The sequence below is a fragment of the Myotis nattereri genome (genome assembly GCF_964212035.1).
Source record: "Myotis nattereri genome assembly, chromosome: 9".
Classification (NCBI taxonomy): Eukaryota; Metazoa; Chordata; class Mammalia; order Chiroptera; family Vespertilionidae; genus Myotis; species Myotis nattereri.
Genome location: NC_138084.1, coordinates 57,323,044 through 57,346,103, shown reverse-complemented (window position 1 = coordinate 57,346,103; position 23,060 = coordinate 57,323,044). Strand labels below are relative to the sequence as shown.

Sequence of the window (23,060 nt, the reverse complement as noted above, 5' to 3'; positions counted from 1 at the left end):
TGAACTCTCACTAGAGGTCCCAAGGTTGAAGGATCATGTACTGACAAACTAATTAAATGGAAACTCACATGAAAGAGCAACAGTTACCCCCGGTCTTGGAGCAATAGCGACCATTTCCTGCACTGCTTTGGATCCATTCTTTTCTTTGATACCCTGGTCTCTGAGCGCTTTGCATTTGCACAGCGGCTTGACCCCAATGACTGTTAGTAAAATCGCTCCCACTGCCCACAGTTCTTCAGAGCTTCAGAATGAAGACGACGGACACACACACACACACACACACACACACACACACGGGAAGCGTGGGCCACCGCTCCTCTCATCCATCACTGAGCAACCTCGCCCCGGGCAGAGGATGCAGGAAAATCGCACGAGTCTGCAGATCCTCTCCACGTTCTGGGGAAAACCAGGGACAACGGTGTGTAATTGCAGTCTTGGGGGTAAGAGGGCAGTGTCTGCGGAGTCACCCGCAGCCCACAAGGAGCCACGAACAGCCGGTCCCTCCCTCGGACGCCCGGGCTTTCCGCGATCAACGTTTCTCCGGTAACAGCGGGGCTCACTTCCCAGCCTGCAGCTCCGGCCGCCACCGCCGGAGTCTGACCCGGACCAGTGGCAGCCCCGCCCCCGGCCGAAGCCCCGCCCCGGCCGAAGCCCCGCCCCTCCCTCTTCCTCCGCCCCCGCACCCCCCATCTCTGCGCTTGCGCGACCGGAAAATTCGCGAAGGTTCCTGACCCGAAAGCGGCCGTTTCCGGAAGCCGGCTGCCGCCCTGCAGACCGAGCTGTGCTCGCGGCGGGACCTGTTCGCGCACCGCCCTGCGGCCCCGCCGTTGCTCCTGCCTCGGTCGCTGGGCACGGAGATGGCCCTGCTGTGCTACAACCGGGGCTGCGGCCAGCGCTTCGATGCCGAGAGCAATTCCGACGGTAAGAGAAACGCGCCAGCCTGCGCTCCCCGCTCCCCTGCACCCGGGGACGCCCGCGGGCCCACGGTGCCCTGGGTCCCCCCGCGAGCCATCGCCGCGCTGCCCCCGATCGGGTCCCCCCCGGGCCCCCTGGCAGCGCCTCCCACGTGCGCGGAACCCTCGGCGGGAGCCGGTGTCCGCCGCCCGCACCCCGGGGCGGCTTTCCCCGCGGCCGCAGGTGTTTCCCGGCCGCTCACTGTGTAATTGACCTGGGAGTGCGAACACCTTGACCTGCAGCCGCCTCTCTTGGAGGAAGCAAAAGGCAGCCCGGCGCCCCGGTCTCCCCGGGCGGTCGATCTGCAGTGATTGTGTGTGTGTGTGTGATTGTGTGTGTGTGTGTGTGAGATTGTGTGTGTGTGTGTGTGTGTGAGAGATTGTGTGTGCGTGCAGAGACAGGAGGCCTGGGCCGTGGGCGGGTGAGCCCCGCATTTCAGCTCGGCCTGGTTGTATCCGTGCAGAAGTTTATTTGTCTGAAGGCCGGCCTGCGGCGTGTCTGGTAGACTTACTTTCCTGTAAGTGTGCTTGCTCAGGAACATTTATTCTCCATCTCCTAAGATTGGGTACATCCGCCCCGGTGGGTGGTACAGCTGTGGTCGTGTTGGGTGCTTTTGCCCCGGCCTTTCCATTTTAGTAACACGCCCTCTCGCCCTGGTCGGTGTGGGTCAGTGGTTAGAGCCTCGCCCCGGGCACCGAAGGGTCGCGGGTTCGTTTCCCGGTCGAGGGGCACGTACCCGGGCGGCAGGTTCCCTCCAGGCCCCTGTCGGGCGCGTGCGGGAGGCTACCAGTGGATGTGTCCCCCTCCCCCCCCCCCCTTCCACTCTCAAAATCAATGGGAAAAATCACCTCCGGTGAAGACTAACCAAAATGAATGAAATAACATGCCATCTTATGGATAAAGTGATCGAATTAACTCCACACGCCACGTGTAGCATTAAGGATGTAAAGTAAAAGTTAGTCACTAGACTAGAGGGAAAATAGAAAGTGATCAACGAACTTGAATTTTGATGGGCCAATGGGATAAAAAAGTGATTTGGCTATTTGAATATTGAGGGAGGTGACACTTATTCAAATTCAGCTCTAGCACTTAGTGTCTGTTTTCTATGTGCCAGACATTATAACATTATCTCATTTTAATTTTCACAACAACGCAGTGAAGTAGGTATTATTCAGAGAGGCTGAGTTCAACACGGTAGCAACATGGTTCCACGTTGTGAAGGAGATTAAATTCCAGGTTTTTTAAAATAGTTTCCACCTCTGAGATCTCTAAAATATTTATCTTGGTGCACAGGTGAATTGGTAACATCACTTAAAATAAGAGCGTTTGGCAAGACTCTCCAATCTTTGTACAATACTCAAGCGATTGTTGTTGACATTTTAATGATATTAATGTTCAGTTATTCAAGGGGGAACTTGTGAGAGTTCGGTGATGATATAATTGGGCAGTGAGGGGTTTGAAAGCCCTCTGCTATTGGCAGTCTATGTGAAAAGTAAACTGTCTTGCCCTAACCTGTTTGCTCAGTGGGTAGAGCGTTGGTCTGCAGACCAAAGGGTCCCGGGTTCGATTCTGGTCAGGGGCACATGCCTGGGACCTGGTGGGGCTCATGCAGGAGGCAGCCAATCGATGTGTTTCTCTCACATCGATATTTCTCTCTGTCTTTCCCTCTCTCTTCCACTTTCTGAAAATCAATGGAAAAATATCCTCTGGTGAGAAAAAAAAAAGTATGCTGCTTTAGTGTCTGCATGTGTTCTACTTTAACTTAACACTAAATAATGGTGAAAGGCTGATGCTTGGTTGTACCAGACAGTATGTTTATTTATAGGGTGTTAAAAATAAGAGATACACCATTTTTTGGAAGTCAGCTCCGTGTGTGTCGAATGGTACAAAAAGAGATTGGGGGTGGGGTACAGGAAAGCCAGAGGAGTAGATCAGTGGTTCTCAGCCTTGGCTGCACATTAGAATCACCTGGCCAGAAATCAGGATTTTTTTTTAAAAAGATTCCCAGATGATTCTAATGTGCAGCCAAGGTTGAGAACCACTGGAATAGACGGTCTCAAGGATCGTGTGATCAGCACCAAAATCAGCTGGGAGCGCCAAAAAGGTGCCTAAAATTACTTGCTTTAGCAAAATGGGGATTGTTTAGAGCAGAGGTGGGGAGCATTCAGCAGGCAGTGTAAGGCTCGCAAAATCATTTCATCTGGCCCTGCCAAGGCATTAGGGGTGAGTTAATTAAATGTTTGACCAAATATAGCAGGCTGATTTTTAAGTTGATAATGTTGCCAAGTCATGAATGATGTTATAAATATCCAAATGGCCCTTGGCAGAAAAAAGGTTCCCCACCCCTGATTTAGAGACAGAATAAGTATTCCAGTAGGTTGATTGATAGAATGGAAAGTGAAGAAAAGGGAGATAGAGAGTAGAAGACAACAGCAAAGGGTGAACCGTGGACTATGTTGGGAGAAAGTTCTGTATAACGAGAGAGGTCTGACATGTACAGTATTGACTAAATAACAAGATTCTTCTAAGCTGATAGAACATTTCAGTTTGAAACACAGCTAACTAAATGAGTGTTTTAAAGGAAGCCTGACTGGTAACTTGCATATGTTAAACAGTTATTCCGGACGGACAAAGCACCACTTCACAAGCAGCATTTCATTTAGTCCACATAGACGAGAAGATGGAAACAGCTGCCAAGAGGCAGGCCAGAATTCAAGCCGGGTCAGTTCCAATGTTCAAAGCCCTTGGCTCTTAACCACTACCATGTTGTAACTCCTTACGCATAAAGTATTACTTGGAGAAAACCTGGTAAACATGATACAAAAAGGCTAGAGAGGACATTGTCCATCTATTTGTTGCTTACTTTTGAAAACAGTGTTTTCCGATTCTGTTCATACTAGTTGTATGGTTAAGACCTGACTGGTTGCTGCTGCTATTCTGCCCAAACTGACCATTATTATGATACTGCTTCTTACTGTTATGCATTTATGCCCCTCACTCTCTAAATTTGGCATTTTAAACGTCTCTATTCACTACATTGATTACCCTCTCAATTTCCTATCCCTCTGCACTTTCATTTCTACTTCGAACCTCCTTTTTTAGTCCTTAATTCCATTACTACCCTTAATTAATAGCTTCTTTCATATCCATGGGTTTATTTACTGTGTCATGAAAATACTTGACACTTTCTTGTTCTGTTTGCTAGCATAGTATCTAGATAACACCTGGTTACTAAGTTGGGAAACCATATTGGCTGTTAAAGCGGGGATAGGGAGATTTCCGTAAGTACCAGTATTTAATCAACACCAGGAATGAGAGGTTGTAACTATTGAAATCCAAACAGACATGAAGGCTGGGCAAAACATCTTATAAGAAAATTACACAGGTATGGAACTGGCCTGCTTTTTTCCTAGGCTCAATAAGTGTGTCTGTCTATTATGTGACTTTTTTTTAAGCGTAATGGTCCGTACTGCAAACTGTACTAAAGCCCATTTTTATGAGCGAGTTGGGTAAAAATTGGTGGTGCGATGAAGAAAGGTATAAGGAAATATAGAATAACAATCGGTGAAAATAGACCAGGGGTGGACAAACTTTTTGACTCGAGGGCCACAATGGGTACTTAAACTGGACCGGAGGGCCGGAACAAAAGCATGGATGGAGTGTTTGTGTGAACTAATATAAATTCAAAGTAAACATCATTACATAAAAGGGTATGGTCTTTTTTTTTTTTTTAGTTTTATTCATTTCAAACGGGCCGGATCTGGCCCACGGGCCGTAGTTTGCCCACGGCTGAAATAGACTGTAGAACTTCAGCTTCTTTTTAATGAGGTTCATCTCTAAGAATTAATACCTGTTTATGAAAGTTAAATTAGAAATTAGATATTACAACAGTTTTAAAACTTTTGAACCTATTCTTCTAAAATATCTTTTTGCTATTTCATTCCTGTCCTAAGATTATCTCATAGGTAATCTTAAAGTTTGATAGTATTTTTATAAAAACAGAATTGAAAGATAACAGTCAAAATCTTGGAGTTTAAAGTTTTGGTACCAAAATTTTACTACAAAGATTAGAGGAATATAGAATGTAATTTGTTATACTTGAACAATTCTGCATTATTTTTACCTATAGCTATCACGCTCCTGAATTAGAATGTTATTACTATTTTAATACAGTGTTATATTAAGCACCGTGTGCCATGCATTATATTTGAGCATTAGTGAATTTTTAAAGGAAAAGTATTACCTGCATTTGGAAAGAAAATGTTAACACCTGAGCACTAACAGGTTTGGCTCAGTAGATAGAGCATTAGCCTGCAGACTGAAGGGTTGAGGGTTCGATTCTCCTTAAAGGCATGTACTTAGATTGTAGGCTCAATCCTGCCCCTGAGGCAACCAATCAATGTCTGCCTGTCTGTCTGTCTCTCTCTCCCTCCTTCCCTCTCTCTCTCTCTCCCTCCCTTTTCCTCCCTCCCCCCTCCCTCCTTCCCTTCCACTCTTTCTAAAAATCAATGGGAAAATATCCTTGTGTGAAGATTCACAACTACAATAACCAAATGTTAACACCTGACAGAAATAACGTTATTTCTTTATTATAAAGTAGTATTTTTTTCTTCTCTGTTTTTGGCCAGATGCTTGCACATACCACCCAGGTGTACCAGTCTTTCATGATGCAGTAAAGGTAGGAACTTGATATATTTCACCCTCTTTGTATTTATCGAGTAAATTTAGAGCTGTAATGCTAAATATATATTTTCTCATCTTTTGTGACTCTGCTTTCTTAATGACCATTTTGGGATGATTTAAGCAAGTACCCCACTAAATGCAGGGGCAGAACTTTTCCAGTTATAAAATTGTTATTGCTATCCCAACTCATTTTCTATACCCCTCACTTCTTCACTTTCCTAATTTTGAAGGGAAATGAAAATAAGTTTTGAATCCTAATCTCAATCTGCAGACAGCTGCTGTCTAATAAGAGCAGATCTGATTTTAGGAAAGATTGTTATAAACACTTAATGGTGCCAATCTCGGGACAGGAATGTAACTTTAGAGTGAAAGTCAACAGGAAAGAGATGCCACCTATTTCCCACCTGTTCTTTGATCTGGAGAAGTAGTGAAATAATAGAATGTTGTTTGTCCAGGCTTTTCATGGTGAGTTTTTTGGCCTTTTAAAATGTATGATAATATGGTACATTTCCCATTCTATATCTTAAAAAGAAAATGTTGCAGCATGACTGCCATGGTTTTAGGTGTGGCTACTTGTTCTTAGGAACATTAACAGTCTCCTTGAATGTTTAAATATTGTTGATCCCTTTGAATTTCTAATTATACCTTTCAGAGAGTATAATCTTTTTTGACGTTTATCTGTTCGATAGCCAACTATAAACAAAGATGTACAAGCAAATAGCAAGTTTATGTTATTCTGATTAGTTCTCAGCGAGGGAAACGGAACAAATAATAGCGGAAATTGAGACCTGACTCCTCCTCATGGCTTTTTTAGCCTTTTTACAAACTTGTAAGGATGGAAACTGGGAAAAAAATTTTTTTTTCCAGGAGTGACGGATGCTTTAGCTTTCCTGGACTACCATTTATTCTAAGTTTAGTTTTCTTGCTGTATGTTTTTCTTTTTTCTTTTCCTTGATGTTTTCTTCCAATTTATTAACCATTGTCATTCTTTGCTTCTCAGTCTTCAACTTCCTACTTTCTCTCATTTTGTTAATTCACTCCTCTCCCTTAAATGTTACCTCTATGGCTTCTACAACATATTTCCATTTATGTGTGTAATTGGCAACTGCAAACTGGTGGACCCTTATTCCAAAAATAGCCTGCCCCTCAATCTTGCTCCTGCTAGATATCACTAACTTTCCAGTCATTCAGTCCATCACTCTTTTTTACTAAACATTGTCAGTTATTCTGATTAATTAATGTTAATGATTTTACTTTGAAGTACTTTATTTCTCTTTATTCCAATCCTACTGTTTATTGTCTCTATAAACATTTTCTTGAAGACCTAGACTTTCTAAGACTACTGGATTCACAGCTCAGTAGATTTTAGACAAATTAAGTCAATATAGTGTCTACTGTTGCCAGTTTTATAGTTGATCAAGTAAGATGTTAAACATTGCAATAACAAAAGAAAGAACATTTTAATATTCAACTTAGAAGAGGTATATTTAGAGAAAAGGACAATCCTTCCTAAGAAACAACAGGAATCTTATACTCATATACTTAAATTTATCCTTCATTTTTTCTCATTTTACTGAGGACTACCATGGATCCTAGATTGGCATTTGGGAACAACTAGTCTATATAATCTATGTAGACCAGTATCCCCAGCATATACTAGATAAAATTCTTCATATGTAATTAAGACAGTAAAGCCTTTTCTTGCATGGAATATCTTCTCTGATGACTATATTATTAATGCTATTTAAACCCTCTATATAAGGTTGTAGTAACTCTTCATCTCTATCTCAATTTAGAATAAAAAAGAATTACATTTCAAAATAAAGGAAATGTATTAATTTTTTCTTTAAAAAAAACAAAATCAAAACACCTCTAAGTGCATATTGTGAAAAAAATCACTACCAAATTCTTCAAGCAGTGTATTTGGATGAGAGGAGTGGTGTGAGACCCAGATGGGTATGTGCAAAGCTGGCCCTTAGTCTATATTTCAGGCCTCCAAAGTCTTGCTGCCTTTTTATTTCCGCATTCTCTGTACTACATTGGAATTAAACATAAAGTCATTTTTTGATGAGCAGTTGATACTTTGTTCAGACGTTAACACAGTTGATAACAATTTCTATATTTTTATGTTTCCTGACTGAAAAGATCATTTAACCTTCAAAGATCTAACAATGCTTAGGTTACTATAATTATTTCTCTGGTTTACCAGATTTTTAAAATAAAGCACTTCACTTTATTTTTAAGAAATTTTTGAACTACATAAATATATATGCAAGTCACTTCAGGATTCAAGAAGATAAGTACAAGTAGAGTATTTTACTCGGTTGTGGTTCTCATGCAAATTCGGTTTTCAGGTTTGTTTTTTTTCTCTCATGTTTCATAGGGTTGGTCTTGCTGTACGAGAAGAACAACGGATTTTACTGATTTTTTAAGCATTGTAGTAAGTATTAAATTTTTTCTAGATTATCTCCTGAAGAGTACATATTCTGCGAAGCTCCAGATTTAAGGAGTCTGATTTCAGACGAGGCCCTGTTAACTTGCAGATCATTTTCTTTTTTTTTAATGGAGCTCACCTCCCTCCTAGAGTCTTAAAAAGTAGGAATTTACCTACCTGTTCTAGAGATTAAAATTTCAAGTTTCCCATTTTGATTTATGCTTGATGTAAGTAGTCCTAAAGGAACATCAGGAAGATGGAAGACGGTAGGTAACAATTTAATGCATTTTCAGTTAGGAACAATACATTTTTATCAAGTCAAAGATACCATGGAAATGTACCATTATTTTATATACTTGTAAGAAAGGAAACTAGAGCTGTTAATTGATGTGTCATTAATATTATGGTTTCAGAGATGTTAAAATGTATGTATGGCTCAGTGGGATATGGAAAAGGTAGCTAGCATTTATTGAATGTTTGCCACCTGCCAGACGTGCCACGTTTTCTATTATTTTATTTAGTCCTCTCAAAAAATATCTTACCATTATCTCCTGTACTGATGAGAAAACTGAGATTTCAGAAGATTAATTAATTTGTTCAAGATCATGGAGCTAGTTAGTATCAGAACTGGGAATCAGATTGAGGCCCTTTTTTATAAATAATTTATAGGATTCTCTTTGTGAGATCTCCAGAATTTGTTTCCTATTAACAAGAAGTTTGTGCTGTATGTTTAATAGTTAAGTAGATATTTATGAAATGTTATTCAGAAGCTTTTTTTAAAAAAAAATGCATTATTCAGATATAATATCTATATATATAAAAGGCTAAGTGACTGGCCAGTAGCTATGACTCACACTGACCACCAGGGAGCAGATGCTAAATGCAGGAAGTGCTGAGCGACAGCAACTTTGCAGAGTTCCCTCTTGCACTCCGAGACCCCTTGGGGGATGTCAGACTGCAGGTTTCGCCCCGATCCCTGCAGGCCAGGCTGTGGGACCCCACCTGCTGGAAGGATCCCACTCACTCTGCAGACACCCTTCGAGCCCTGGCGCCACCCCAGGTGTGGCCAGCTTGGGAGGGATTTTGGGAGGTGTGTCCAGCTGGTCTCACACAGTCCCGCTCCGCCAGCCATGATCTAATTAATTTCCTTTCAGTGTGCACAAATCCGTGCACCGGGCCTCTAGTTTACAAATAAAAGCAGATTTGTAGTCTTATTTTTAGTTTCTTAAAATAAGTCAGTATGATAAAAGTGAACAAGAGGACTTATTAATAAAGAATTAAAAATAGTATTTTTATCAAGGCATGTGAAATAGATGAGAGGGCAACTCTTAATGAATACCTTTCACTAACAGGGCTGTACAAAAGGTAGGCATAATAGTGAAAAGCCACCTGAGCCAGTCAAACCTGAAGTCAAGACTACTGAGAAGAAAGAACTATCTGAATTGAAACCCAAATTTCAGGAGCACATCATCCAAGCCCCTAAACCAGTAGAAGCAATAAAGAGACCAAGGTACATGCTTTACAGTTGTATATTTTTGTCACACTTGAATAATAGCATTTGTTCTTAGTATTATGGATTTGCATAATTACATTTGTAACAGTTGTTTGGGTCACCATCTTTTTTACCATTTGGTTTTCCTTTAGATAGATCTTTTATTTTTATTCCTCCTCAGTTTGAGGCCCTGTACTCAGTAAACTTAATTGCAGAGTTGGTCACTGTACCATCATAGTTATGGTGGGGGGAGGAGCCACACATCCGCCTTGTGCCTTGGCTTATGTCTTTCTCACTGTGACATTGAGAGATTCTGTACAGGAATTGCCCTTTTCATCAGTTTGAGTTGAAAAAGAACTTAGAGGTCTTCCTTCTCATTTTCTTTACTGTTTCTTGAATATCTTTTAGGACATTCTTGACAGAAAAATTTTTAGTTCCCTTTCAAATTTAGTAAAGAAGAATGTCCTTTTATTTCAAAGGGGTCTATGATATTGTTACTAGATCAGTATGTGATTTTCACATTGAGCCAAAGTCTCTTTTTTATTTGTCTATATTTTGTCACTTAGAAGCCTAGTGCCATCTTTCTTACTTTCAGATGCCTGAAACTGTTAATCTCATTATTACTGACTTTGATTTAGATAGCATTTCTGTTAAAGTTTTTAATGTATTTGATTTCGATAGGATATCTGTTAAAGCACTCTTGCTCAGTAGGATTATATAGATTCTTCATACTCACCTAGACTCAATCTTATATTCCTGTACATGCATATGGGGTGCCGCTGTTAGACCAGGTCTTCTTCATGTTGCACTTGAGTGCTGAATTGTTTTAGAACCAAAGTACAAGAATCAAAAAATGGATTGGACTTTGGCCTCAAATAAGGCTCCTGTTGATATTTTATTTACACTATAGACTTAGGGTTTCCCAGCTTTTCCTTTATTGATCTTACTTAAATTTATAGCATATTGAATTATATCAGACCAAGATAAGAACCCTAAGAGACTTTTTGAATATTTGATTATTTAAGCAAACTACTTAGAATGAGTTTTATTCTAACTTCACCTTATTAAAAATCATGAGAGACTTTATCAAATGCCTTGCTTGGCAGTCTAAAAAGTTTTTTTTTAATTATCAGAAAAATACAAGAATTGTTGCATGACTCCTTAAGTATTACAGTGTACTTATAATACTATAATTGTCAATATGAGTTACTATTTTCTTTAAATAATGGACTACTACTAATTTTACTTTAGAGGAAGTGAGATAAATATTTTATCCTAAATTTGGTGGTATTGTAGAGATTTTGAGGTTTTTATGTACTTTGTTAATGGCCTCCTACATCAGAGGTTTTATTTCATTACGGATATAGAATGAATAACTTAGGATTTATAATTTTATTCCTGCGTTTATTGATAGTCTTAATATCTATTGAGTGGCCTTAAACAGATCGTACATACGTCACTTAATCATATAAAATTCTAGGGGTTGCTGTACTGTTTTATTAACTCTACTAAAGTTGCCTGTTGATACATCTGAATTTATAGATAATATCAGTATCCACACAAAGTGAATTATCTTCACCAGTAGGAATATGATTCACTTAGTACATATTTATTGCTTGTTTATTATATACTCAGCATTTTGCTTAGGCATGGAACATAAAAGTACATCATGGTCCCTTTCTTGGGTACACACACCTTGACAAACTTGGATTGCCACTCTTTATTTCCTTCCCATTAGCCTGTTGATTAATTTATTCTGTTGGCAATACCATGATTATTTGAGACTTAATATTTTAATATCAGAACCTTTTCTGTTAAAACTTACACATGTTCATACATTATAGCAGTTATTTGGAAAAACTTCTCCTGGCTGGTGTGGCTCAGTTGGTTAGAGCCTAATCCCATACACCAAAAGGAGGCAGGTTCAATCCCTGGTAGGGCCCTGTGAGGAGGCAACCCATCGATGTTTCTCTCTTTCCCTTATTCTCTCTAAAAATCAATTTAAAAAATTTATAATGGGAAAATCTTGATTCACACATGATTTGGCTTCTTTCCATAAATAGGCTCGTAAATATATTTATTTTTAGTACAAATAAATATTTTAGTACATCAATGATTATAATAAAATTTCACAATTCTCCAGCCCAGATGAACCAATGACAAATTTGGAATTAAAAGTATCTGCCTCCCTAAAACAAGCACTTGATAAACTTAAACTGTCATCTGGGAATGAAGAAAACAAAGGTAAGATTTTGTTTTGTATGTTGCAATTATTTTTTGTATAATTAAACAATTATCTAAAAGCAAAAGGAGCTGTATCATTTACTGAATATAAATATAAAAAATATATATGTAGCACATTGTAGTAAAGAACTAACTTGTTTTTTAAATGCCAGTAATAACACAGAATGGGTATGTGGTTTATTTAAAAAATTAAATTATTTTTCTTCTTCAATTCATTATTTTTTAAACAGTAAGATAAATTTCTTTGATGATTGTAAATGTTTCCTTGTACACTAGATAAAATATATTCTCTGACCTATACTTGATACCCATGGGAGGAAAGTACCCTTTCATGATTTCTCTTTCAAACAAGTTAAGATATTGGATCTAATACTGAATTAAGAATAGAAATGTGTCCCATAGCTTTTTAGAGATATCGGTAAAACCTAATCACAATAGTCGGCATATTAGCGTTTTAAATACACGAAAGGTCACATAGAAAACTTAGTTACCTAAAATGCCTAATTGCAATTTATTTAATTTTAATATGTTCATTTTTTGTAATTAGATTATTTTTAAAAAATATTTGTTTTATGGAAATGGTTACTTTTCAAGAATGGTACTACAGTAAAGTGCTCTGTTTTAATGTTTCTCGTTTGATTTTTTTGTTTCAGAAGAAGACAGTGATGAAATTAAGATTGGGACTTCATGTAAAAATGGAGGGTGTACAAAGGTATTTATTGTAAAATTTGTGTTGAGTCATGGAAGTAAAATATTAATGTTGGGAAAAAGTGTAATTTTATAAATCAGTTCAACACACATTTGTTTGCCTATTACATGTTGGACACTGTACTATGACTGTGGCTTGTGAACATTGATAAGGGACTGTCTGAGGAGCATATCTGATAGAGTCATAGGATTAAATACAGTGGGGCCTTGACTTAATGAGTTTAATTCGTTCCGAGACTGAGCTGGTTAACTCAAATTATTCTATCAACTCAATGCAAAAAATCAGCCGAGAGACAGCTGGTATCTCAAAAAACTCGTTAGTCGGAACACTCTTAAGTCAAGGCCCCACTAAAATCCTAATTTAGTCAGCACTCTCACTGAGAGTTTACTATGGGCCAGACATTGTTTAAGGTCTAGGAACATAGTAGATTAAAGCAGAAATCTCTGTTCTTGTGAACCTGATAGTCTAGTTTAGAGGAAAGAACAACAGGTAGATAATTAAAATGAATTCAGATAGTTATGAAGATAAAGAAATAGAAGGAAGCTATTTTTTTTTATTTTTTTAAATATATTTTACTGATTTTCTTACAGAGAGGAAGGGAGAAGGATAGAGAGTTAGAAACTCGATGAGAGAGAAACATTGATCAGTTGCCTCCTGCACACCCCCCACTGGGGATGTGCCCGCAACCGAGGTAAATGCCCATGGAATCAAACCCGGGACCCTTCAGTCCGCAGGCCAATGCTCTATCCACTTAGCCAAACTGGTCAGGGCAGAAGGAAGCTATTAAAATTAGAATGTCAGGGAAATCTTTTATGAAGTGGTGACACTAAGTCAAAAATCTGAATTATGTATGGATGAGTTAAGTAAATTTTGGAGTAGACTCGGGAGTAGTATGTATATGCCGGGAGCTGGTCCATGCTTGCTGTTTCAAGGGACCTGGCATATATGGCATACTGTTCTTAATATGTTTGCTCACCTTCTTGGCACTATGTGTTTTAACCAAGGTCTCTGAGAAAGGTTGTTTCCCCAGGTAGGGATTTTCCCGTGAAGTTAGGGAGGGAATAAAACCCCTTAACTAAGTGCCAGGCGGGTAATCACTTTAACTACGAACAATCATGCTTAAGCTACATAATCTTTACTCCCTGGAATGGAGATAAGAAACGCCCTAACCTTTGGAATAGAGATTGATAGGATTGGAATCAACTGGTATAAATACAGATGTAACAAGACAGAACCTAGAAGACAGAACCAAGAGACACAGAACCTAGACACAGAACCTAGAGACAGAAGAACTTCGCTGGAGAGAACATGGCAAAAGATCCTGGACAGAAACTGGCCTCAGAACCTAGAGACAGAACCTAGCGAGAGAACATGGCAAAAGATCCTGGACAGAAACTGGCCTCAGAACCTAGAGACAGAACCTAGCGAGAGAACATGGCAAAAGATCCTGGTCAGAAACTGGCCACAGAACCTAGCGAGAGAATCTGGCTGAAGAACCTAGAGACAGAACCTGGCTACAAAACCTGGATAGAACATGGCAAGAGAACCTGACTAGAACCTGGTGACTGAACCTGGCTGGAGAACCTAGCGAGGGAACATGGCTACAGAACCTGGCTGGAGAACCTAGCAAGAGAACATGGACACAGAACCTGGCTGGAGATCCTAACCAGAACTTCGCTGGAGATCCTGAACAGAACTTGGCTGGAGATCCTGGCTAGAGATCCTGGCTAGGCTGCTGATCAACTGAACACTGTCTCCATGTCATTCCTTCTTCGCCGACTCCGTCCACACCTTTGGGGACCCCTGGACCTGCTGGGGTTGGACCCCGGCATGTATAGAGTCTTTAGAGCTTGTCTGTTCAAAGAATTATGAGAAAGGTCAGTGGGGCTTGGACAAAGGTGTGTAAGTAAGTAGTGGAAAAGAGAGGTGGGCAACATTATGAAGGTCCTTAAAAGCCACAGTGAGGTGTTTGGGCTTTATTCTAAGTAAAATGGGAAGCTATTATCTGTTTTAAGGAGGGGTTTAAAAAATTTGTCTTTGGCTGCTTGAGTAGCAAGTATAATGGGGCAAGAGTGAATTTGAAGAAGGAAATCTAGGGTACTATTGTGGGAGACCAAGCAGTGAGACTGGAAAGTATGTTCTTTAGAAGTGGTTAAATGTGGAATGTAATCAAACATCTCAGGCTTTTCCCCACCTGTTCTATGTAAAATTGCATGCCCTCCAGTATTTCCACTCCTTTTTTTCTCCTTAGTCCTTAACACCTTATGACATACTACTTATTTTACGTGTTTATTTTGCTAATGTTCCATCGAGCTTTCCATTCCCCTCCTTCCCTTAAAGTTTACAAGGAAATGATTATATTTGTTTTGCTCTTTGCTGTATTTTGAGTGCTTAGAGCAGTGCCTGGCACATGGCAGATGTATGTAGAATGAATGATATCTTGAAGTATTAGTAGGACTTGCTAATGAACTGGAAGTGAAGGAAGGGGGCTTGTGTCTCTAGCATGTAGGTGGTTGGGGGAACATTGATGAAGAAAGAAGACAGGGTTAGGGGGAGCAGGTTTATAGTTTATCCTCATGTTAAGTTTGAGATTACTTTGCTCATTTAGGGATGGAAATATAAACATCTTCACAAAGGTAGAAGTAGTAGATAAATGATAATTCTTGGGGTAGGAGAGTCAGTGCAAATGGTAGGATAGTGAAGAAAGAGACACACAAAGAAGATGTCCTGGATGAATTTTGAAAAACAATGATAGTTCTGTAAATGGACAGAAAGGAAAAGGATATACAGTGGGGCCTTGACTTACGAGTGTCCCGACTAACGAGTTTTTCGAGATACGATCCGTCTCATTGCCTAAAATCTGGTGGTGATCATGAGAAAAGTTATTAGCAAGTCAAATTGGTATTTTTAAGTCAAATTGACAGTTTTTGATAGACTGAATATGATTGGAGGGAGAGGAAAAATCGAAGAGGACATACAGAATTTTGTTTTGGGAGATTTAATTGATATGGTGCCATCAAATAAGGTCGGAAGACAAATAGGTTTGGGAGGCATGGTGATAAGTTCAGAATCCAACATACTGAGCTTCATGTACTTATGGTATATCTTTAGGAGATACACACACCCAGGACTTTGGATTTACAAAAGAGTAAATATACAGAATTTTATTTTCTGTACTGTAGGTGGTTACAGTAAATATCAAAATAGAAAATAAACTACTGGCTGCATCTATGTTTTATTAACATAACTTTTTGTGAATTCATCTGTAGAGCCTTCACCTATAGCAGTAATGGGGTCCGGATCTTCCAGACAAATCCCGGAGAGAGAGGGGGGGGGGGGGGGGGGAGAGGGGAGAGGGGAGAGGGGAGAGATACACACACACACGTCTGCAGCTCATTTTACCCTTCATAGGGATAAGAAATCATCATTCTAGAACTTGCAGAATTGTTTACTAGGTTTTCCATATTAATTCATAATGCCCACACAGACTTTACTATGCACATAAATCATACTGTAACTAACTACATTTCTGATGAGATTCCTAATCTCTTGGTTTTAATATTCTGTAAATTTAAATACCTCAATATGCTTGGACATGACTTCCTACCCAAAGGTCTGAAAGCATATTAATACATCCTATTGCCTACTTTTCTATTTGCCTTTTTCATAGGGGACTGAAACGTAAGCCTATTCAAACAGGAATCATTTTTCATTTCTTATTGAAATGGCCTGGGTGAATTTGTGACTGTTCTAGGTTATGTTATTTCTTGAGCATTTTCATAGTTTATAAAGGTGCCCAATAGTACAAATATGTGTGAAATGTAACTTTGAGGTCTGAAGCTAATATTTTTTTTCTTTTTTCTTTTCTTTTTTTTTTAGACATATCAGGGTCTACAGAGTCTAGAAGAAGTCTGTGTATATCATTCTGGTGTACCTATTTTCCATGAAGGGTAACTTACTAATTAAAACTTTATGGTAGAGGTTAGAAAAGTTAATATGCCTTTAAACATTATTTGCCATGCAGTAAATTAGATATTTTTATTTATATTGTGTAATCTTTACAATAAATCTAGAAATGTGGGCTTTGTCTTTTTACTCATGAGAAACTGAAAAAGTATTACAGTTAAGTGGCCATTGTGACTCAAACCTCATGTTTCTCATTTTATATTTTAATGTGATACCTATTTTAGCTGAATAGGGTTTTTTTTGTTTTTTGAAGAACCATTCTGTGCATTGCAGGACATTTATAATTTTTGACCTTGGGCACTAATGACACCGACATTGAGGTGCGCAAAAAGCCATGCTTGTCTACAGCCCTCAGTTGAGAGCCTCTCATTATTTACCCGGTAGTTTATAGAAAAACTCTGTTGAAATCTTCCATTCTGTTTCCACTATTCTTCAGAAATCAAGCCCAAAGTTCTGTAATTTTTGCCTTCTCATGTTAGATTTTTCTGAAGTATGTAATAGTGGGTTTCATTATTCACAATCCCAGTACTTGGGGATTGACCTTCACAGATGTGCAGACAATAGTTTTTAGTTTGTTTGCATGTTTTCATTTTCTTGGGTTATTAAAATGTGAGGATATAAACCTTTGGTCATAGCACGCTTTGGTAGCTTCATGAGGACCCTGGAGCTATCAGTGAAAAGCTGATTTGTAATTTTGTGGTGTTTTTAAGCACCATTACTTAGGAGATCCAAAATTGTTATAATAAATGGCATTGTGGTTTTAGAATTATTAATCTTTTGATAATATTAACTGGTTACTTAGATTTAAGATACTAAAGTTGCACACTTACTGATTTTTTTAAAATCACATTTGTCACTACGATACTTCTGAACTTAATTGGTTGTGAGATTTTATTTCTGAAATTTTTCTATGATAATTTAAAGGATGAAATACTGGAGCTGTTGTAGAAGAAAAACTTCTGATTTTAATACTTTCTTAGCCCAAGAGGGCTGTACAACAGGGAAACATATGTGGACGGCAAAAGATGCTGTAAGTAACCTTTTCAAGATAACATATTAAAGTATATTCATCTGAGTTATTTTTTAAATTCGGAGATTAGCCTGTCTTTAGAGTAAAAATAAAAGTTTGTCTCTCTCTCACACAGTTTTGATGGGCCTAAAAACTAAAATTAATCTGAGTCCAACTCCCAGAGCATGCCCTTTGTCAGGATAGTCATTGTATATATTGATCCCAGTATATAAGTTTTTATGAAATACTTAATCCTAGAGAAATTAGAGCATATTTTTCTGTAATTCCGTGTTTTATTCCCACTTTTTTAACAAAAATCACTTTTCTGTTCATTTGATGTTATCGATCATTTAGACCTCTGATTGTCTTTGGCTTCTTTAGAAGTTCATTCAGCCATTTACAGATGCACACACACACACTTCATCTGGTGGCCAAAGAGGAGGATTGCAGACTTGTTGGAACTGTTTTGAATGCCTCTGCTTGCAGAAAAAAGAAAGCATCAATTCCTACTTCCCTAGACAGCTTTTTAAAAAGACTTGGGGCTCTGCAAATAATTCCCCCAAATCCCAGTAAGCTGTAAGAAGGCAAGCAATTTATTGCTAAATAACTGTTGAATAGCTATTACTAATGTATTTTGTAATGTCATTAGATTTATGTGCTGCATTGGCACTGATAAATCGAAGGCAAACCTTTTCAGTATATGTCTTTTAACTTAAAAAGTAATTGTAAATTTTCCAGTTGCTGTAGGGATTCGTTTCTTCTGCATTTGAGTATTCTATATTTCCTGCCTTTTAATAGCAGCACATGGCTGGAGGTTATAAATACACGGTGGGACAAAAGTAGGTTTACAGTTGTGATTACGTGAAACACAGAATTTATTCTTGTATTATTATTTATTAATTGTTGTATTATTTTCATATGAACAACTATAAACCTTTGTCCCACACTATATATCCCTCAAATTATAATTCATCAATCACAAAACTCCTAGGTGTGTTTTATTAGCAAAAAAGTGAAGCCTCCTTGTATTTTCTCCAAGGCCCAAAAATTTGAAAGATTTCGTTTGAAAAAATAAAACTGTTGTTTTTTATTATATGCAAAATTTTTCAGAATAGAACCCTTGATGAGATTTTTTTTGGTAATTTAAATAGCTTTATTTTTCCTGTTTATAGAAAAAAGTAAGCAGAATTATAAAATTCTGTGAGAGAAAAGTTCAGATTGTTTAAAAATTTGCCATTTTAAGTGTGAAATTCAGTAGCCTTAAGTACATTCACAGTGTTATGCAATCATCACAGCTATCTTTCTCCAAAAGTTTTTGATCCAAACAGAAACTCTATACCATTGAATCAATATCTCCCCATTCTGCTTCCTCCCCAGTTCATTGGTAACCTCAGCCTACTTTTTATTTCTACAAATTAGTCTATTCCAGATATATAAGTGGAATCATTCGATATTTGTCCTTTTGTGTCTGGCTTATTATACTTGGCGTAATATTTCCAGTATTCATCCACACTGTAGCATGTTTTAATACTTCTTTTTTGTGGCTGAATAATACTCCATTGTGTGTGTGTGTGTATGTATGTATATATCTCACACCTTGTTTATTCATTCATCTCTCCCTTTTTTTTTTAATATGTATTTTTTAAATTGATATAAGAGAGGAAGGGAGAGGGAGAGAAAGATAGAAACATCAATGATGAGCGAGAAGCATCAGTTGGTTGCCCCTTTGTGCGCCCTCTACTGGGGACCGAGCCTGCAGCCTGGGCGTGTGCCCTAATTGGAAATCAAACTGTGACAATCTGGTTCATGGATCAATGCTCAATGACTGACCCACTGATCAGGCTCTTCATTCATCTCTTGATGGACACTTGGGTTGTTTTCACTTTTTTGCTCTTGTGAATAATACTACAATGAACATTGGCATGTAAGTATCTGTTTGAGTCCCTTTTTCAGTTATTTTGAGATATATCCAGGGTTTTCATTATTTTTTAATGCATACATATATCACATATTAAGTGTCTAAGCCAGTGGTCTAATGGCCAAAAAAAAAAAATGTAAGTGAAAAAAGTAATTTAAATTCAGTTAGTATAATTGTACCAAAATGTAAATATTGTTTTTTATAACTATAGTACCTCACAATTTCCTGCATTATTTGACTAATTAACCCTCATTTATAAAACAAATCACAATTTGTCTTTTTAAAATAGTTGCTGATAACAGTAATGTACCACTGGCAGATAATAATTTCCACAATTATAATTAATCAAAATATTACTTCCAAAAATTCTCACCTTTTTCTGCATGTTATTATGAGAAGAAAATAATTATTCAATTACAAATAGTTATGCCCTAGCCAGTTTGGCTCAGTGGATAAAGCATCCGCCTGTGGACTGAAAGGTCCTAGATTCGATTCCAGTCAGGGGCACATGACTGGGTTGCAGGCTCGATCCCCAGTAGGGGGCCTGCAGGAGGCAGCCGAACAATGATTCTCTCTCATCATTGATGTTTCTATCTCTCTCCCTCTCCCTTCCTCTCTGAAATCAATAAAAATATATTTAAAACAAAACAAAAAAACCCAAATAGTTGTAATCAGTCAATTATTTTTTTCCAAATTCCAATTTGTAGAAAATAAAGATTCCCATGCATGAGATTAATATATTATCTGGTTATACCACTAAGCAAATGTCTCTCACTTCAGTCTACAAAAATGTTTTTATGGCTGTACTTAATTTTAAAATTGGATAAAATTTTGTAGGAGTTCTTAAATTGCATTTTTTAATATGTTAATACTTACAGCTCTATAAGAAAAAAATGGAAGGAATACATGTGTTCTCAAATCATAAAACTATAAAGATTCTTTGTGTCATGATATATTTTATTGTTCAAACTTTTTGATGGCAACTTTAGAAGTTTACTCTTACAAGCATTAAAGCATTACATGATAATTTTTTCTCATTTAGATAGGTCTTCTTTAAAAATATTCCTCTTTTTAAGAAGTTACGTGGAGCTTTGTAAATTCATAAAGTTTGTCTTATATTACAGGGGAAAAAAGTTGTTCCATGTAGACATGATTGGCATCAAACTGGGGGTCAAGTCACAATTTCAGTATATGCTAAAAATTCACTTCCAGAACTTAGTCAAGTAGTCGCAAATAGTACATTGGTAAGTACATAAAGATTTCTGAGTAAAAAGTATCTTTGTACATTTATTCTTTATGTTGATGTAATATTGTTCTTATTTGAACTGGCTTTAGGGTAAGATCTTTTCATCTTTCCCATTTGAAAAAATAGTTTGAAATTACTTTTACAGGAACTATTTTAAATGAAAATTTCTACATAGTATAGTTATTTGAAGCATTCTGGAGACACTGTAGTAACTTAGAAAATGTATTAAATAATATGGTACTTAGTTCTCTCAATGGGAAACTTCAGATAATTTTTCTTTTCTGTTAATGATGTTTTTCAGATAAAAAGTACAGTTGGCAATTTGTTAAAATGGCTTAAATGATTTTTATCAATATATTCTTATTTTCATAATCATTGTTTTATATCATAAACCTTGAGTTTGGATTTGATCAGTTATTCAGCTTTCTATAAATATCTTTTTCAGTTAAATGTACACATTGTATTCGAAGGAGAGAAGGAATTTCATCAAAATGTGAAATTATGGGGTGTAAGTATTATGAATCCAGCATAATAATTTAAAATACCGTTTGTATAATAAAAGGCAGTACTTTAGTAATTATTCTAACCAAAAAGTTGAAATCTAGGTATTTAAATGGCATTAGAGTCTTGGATTTTTTTTATTATTAAAATAGGTAAGACCAGTATTTTCCTCTAAGACTAACTACACTACCCAGGTTTACTTTAATTCTCTTTGATATTTTGCAGGTGATTGATGTAAAGCGAAGTTATGTAACTATGACTGCAACAAAGATTGAGATCACCATGAGAAAAGCTGAACCAATGCAGTGGGCAAGCCTTGAACTGCCTGCAGCCAAAAACCAGGAAAAGCAAAAAGAAAATAAAACAGAATAAATTGAGAGGGAATAAAAAGTTATTGCCTATTTCAGAATTCTTAATATGTGGAGAAGTAGTCGCTTGCTGCTGTAATCTCTTGTTGTTATAGTTGAATCTGGTATTTCAGGGTCAACAGTGTAGGTTCTTAAAAGCCAAAGTCAGTTTATCTTTTTGTGCCTCCTTTTATTTTTTATTTTTTCGGTTTAAGATTGATTATTCATTTCTCCTAATAGAACTATAGTTGTGTCCCATACTTGAAGAAGCTAGAAAATAGCTCATAAATAGAGTAGTTCTTAGTATAATATTGTGTTAAAAGATACATAAAGTATCATCTCTTTCTATTCCATAATTAGTAAAGCAAGATGGAATGTCAATTTTTTAATTAGTTTTTTCATGAGTTTGTGTTCCTATACTACTTGAAAATCTTTCTTTAAAAGTTAAAGCTCCACAATGTTTTTTTCCACTCTGACAGTTAATTTCTGTAGGAGGATTAATTGTGAGGTAGTGTAGTAACTTAACTACTTAAGAATATATGAATTGATTAATAAATTGCAATTTGTTTGCAACTAATTGCAAAAACTTTATATCAATACCTATATTACTTGTAAGGCTGTATCACTTAAGAATACAGGAAACATTATAAATAAAAAATATAGAGGTATGAATTTGTTTAAAATTCATCATTTTATAAGACTAAGCAATAATGTTAAATATCTCCTGATTATTTATAAGGTCTTGGTATGGTGTGATGGCTAAATTGTATCTGAATCATAGGCCACACCCTCTTAATATTTTTAATTACATATAAAGAGAAACTAAATATATATATATCTGGCTTTCCCGATGGTAAACTATATAAAATTATAGAAGTACATTATGGGAATACACTAGAGTTTCAGAAAACTAAATATTTTAGCTTTGCTTTATGACAGCTATTACATGTTAAATAAAATAGCGTAATTGTTTTATTGGGTTTTTTTTAGGCTTTCATGAACAGTTTGACAATTCTAGGTGATACAGTATTGATTATATGTTGTACTTTATTAAATAAGTATCACAATATTAGATTGTTTATACTTATTGAACCGATTAAGGGATAGATTACTTTTTGAGGTAGTGCAAAGCTCATGAAGAAAATGAAAAAAAAATGTTATGAAGGCCAAAACTCTGGCAGAATTTTTGGGCATGAATCATGCTTGCATTGATTAAAATGATTATTTCCTAAGCCCTTTGAGTGGTCCTCTCCCCCCACTCCCCCCAAACCCTCACCCCTCTCCCCTGGATGAATAGGATTTTTATCATGGAAAATTTGCTGAAATACAATTTTAGTTAAAGAGTTAGTATATCTCACTCTATAAATAACTATTAGATGTAGTTAATGTAATTGTTAAATGGCTTAGCTCTCTTACAAATAAAGATGTAAAATATGTCAGCTATGCTTTCATGATACTAAAATACTCTGGCAAGAATATTTTGGCAGTAAAATTGGTTTCCAAATAGAGTATACAAGTGAATTGTATTTAAATTTTGTAAAGTTAGCTTTCATAACT

At 37.1% G+C, this 23,060-nt stretch overlaps 1 protein-coding gene across 3 annotated transcripts; it reads left to right on the top strand.

Annotated features, from left to right (window-relative positions):
- Nucleotides 1–408: 408 nt before the first annotated feature.
- On the top strand, nt 409–22,726 carry CHORDC1 (cysteine and histidine rich domain containing 1). 3 transcript variants are annotated; one of them, XM_081098455.1, is made up of 11 exons: nt 543–921; nt 5,583–5,632; nt 8,021–8,077; nt 9,424–9,581; nt 11,707–11,807; nt 12,461–12,519; nt 16,396–16,466; nt 17,407–17,512; nt 20,534–20,653; nt 21,101–21,163; nt 21,382–22,726. In XM_081098455.1, the coding sequence occupies exons 1-11, from the start codon at nt 858–860 to the stop codon at nt 21,526–21,528; spliced, it is 996 nt and encodes a 331-aa protein (XP_080954581.1). In that variant the 5' UTR covers nt 543–857; the 3' UTR covers nt 21,529–22,726. The 3 variants fall into 3 exon arrangements, with proteins under 3 accessions (XP_080954582.1, XP_080954581.1, XP_080954583.1); XM_081098456.1 differs by lacking the exon at nt 21,101–21,163 and having other exon boundaries at nt 409–921; XM_081098457.1 differs by lacking the exon at nt 5,583–5,632 and having other exon boundaries at nt 736–921.
- Nucleotides 22,727–23,060: the final 334 nt, after the last annotated feature.

Bases quoted from the DNA above. Each gene is read 5' to 3' on its own strand.
- CHORDC1 (XM_081098455.1), top strand. From the start codon at position 858: ATGGCCCTGCTGTGCTACAACCGGGGCTGCGGCCAGCGCTTCGATGCC. The intron at 8,078-9,423 runs GTAAGTATTAAA...TTTCACTAACAG, and splicing joins CTGATTTTTTAAGCATTGTA to GGCTGTACAAAAGGTAGGCA. The intron at 20,654-21,100 runs GTAAGTACATAA...TATCTTTTTCAG, and splicing joins TAGTCGCAAATAGTACATTG to TTAAATGTACACATTGTATT.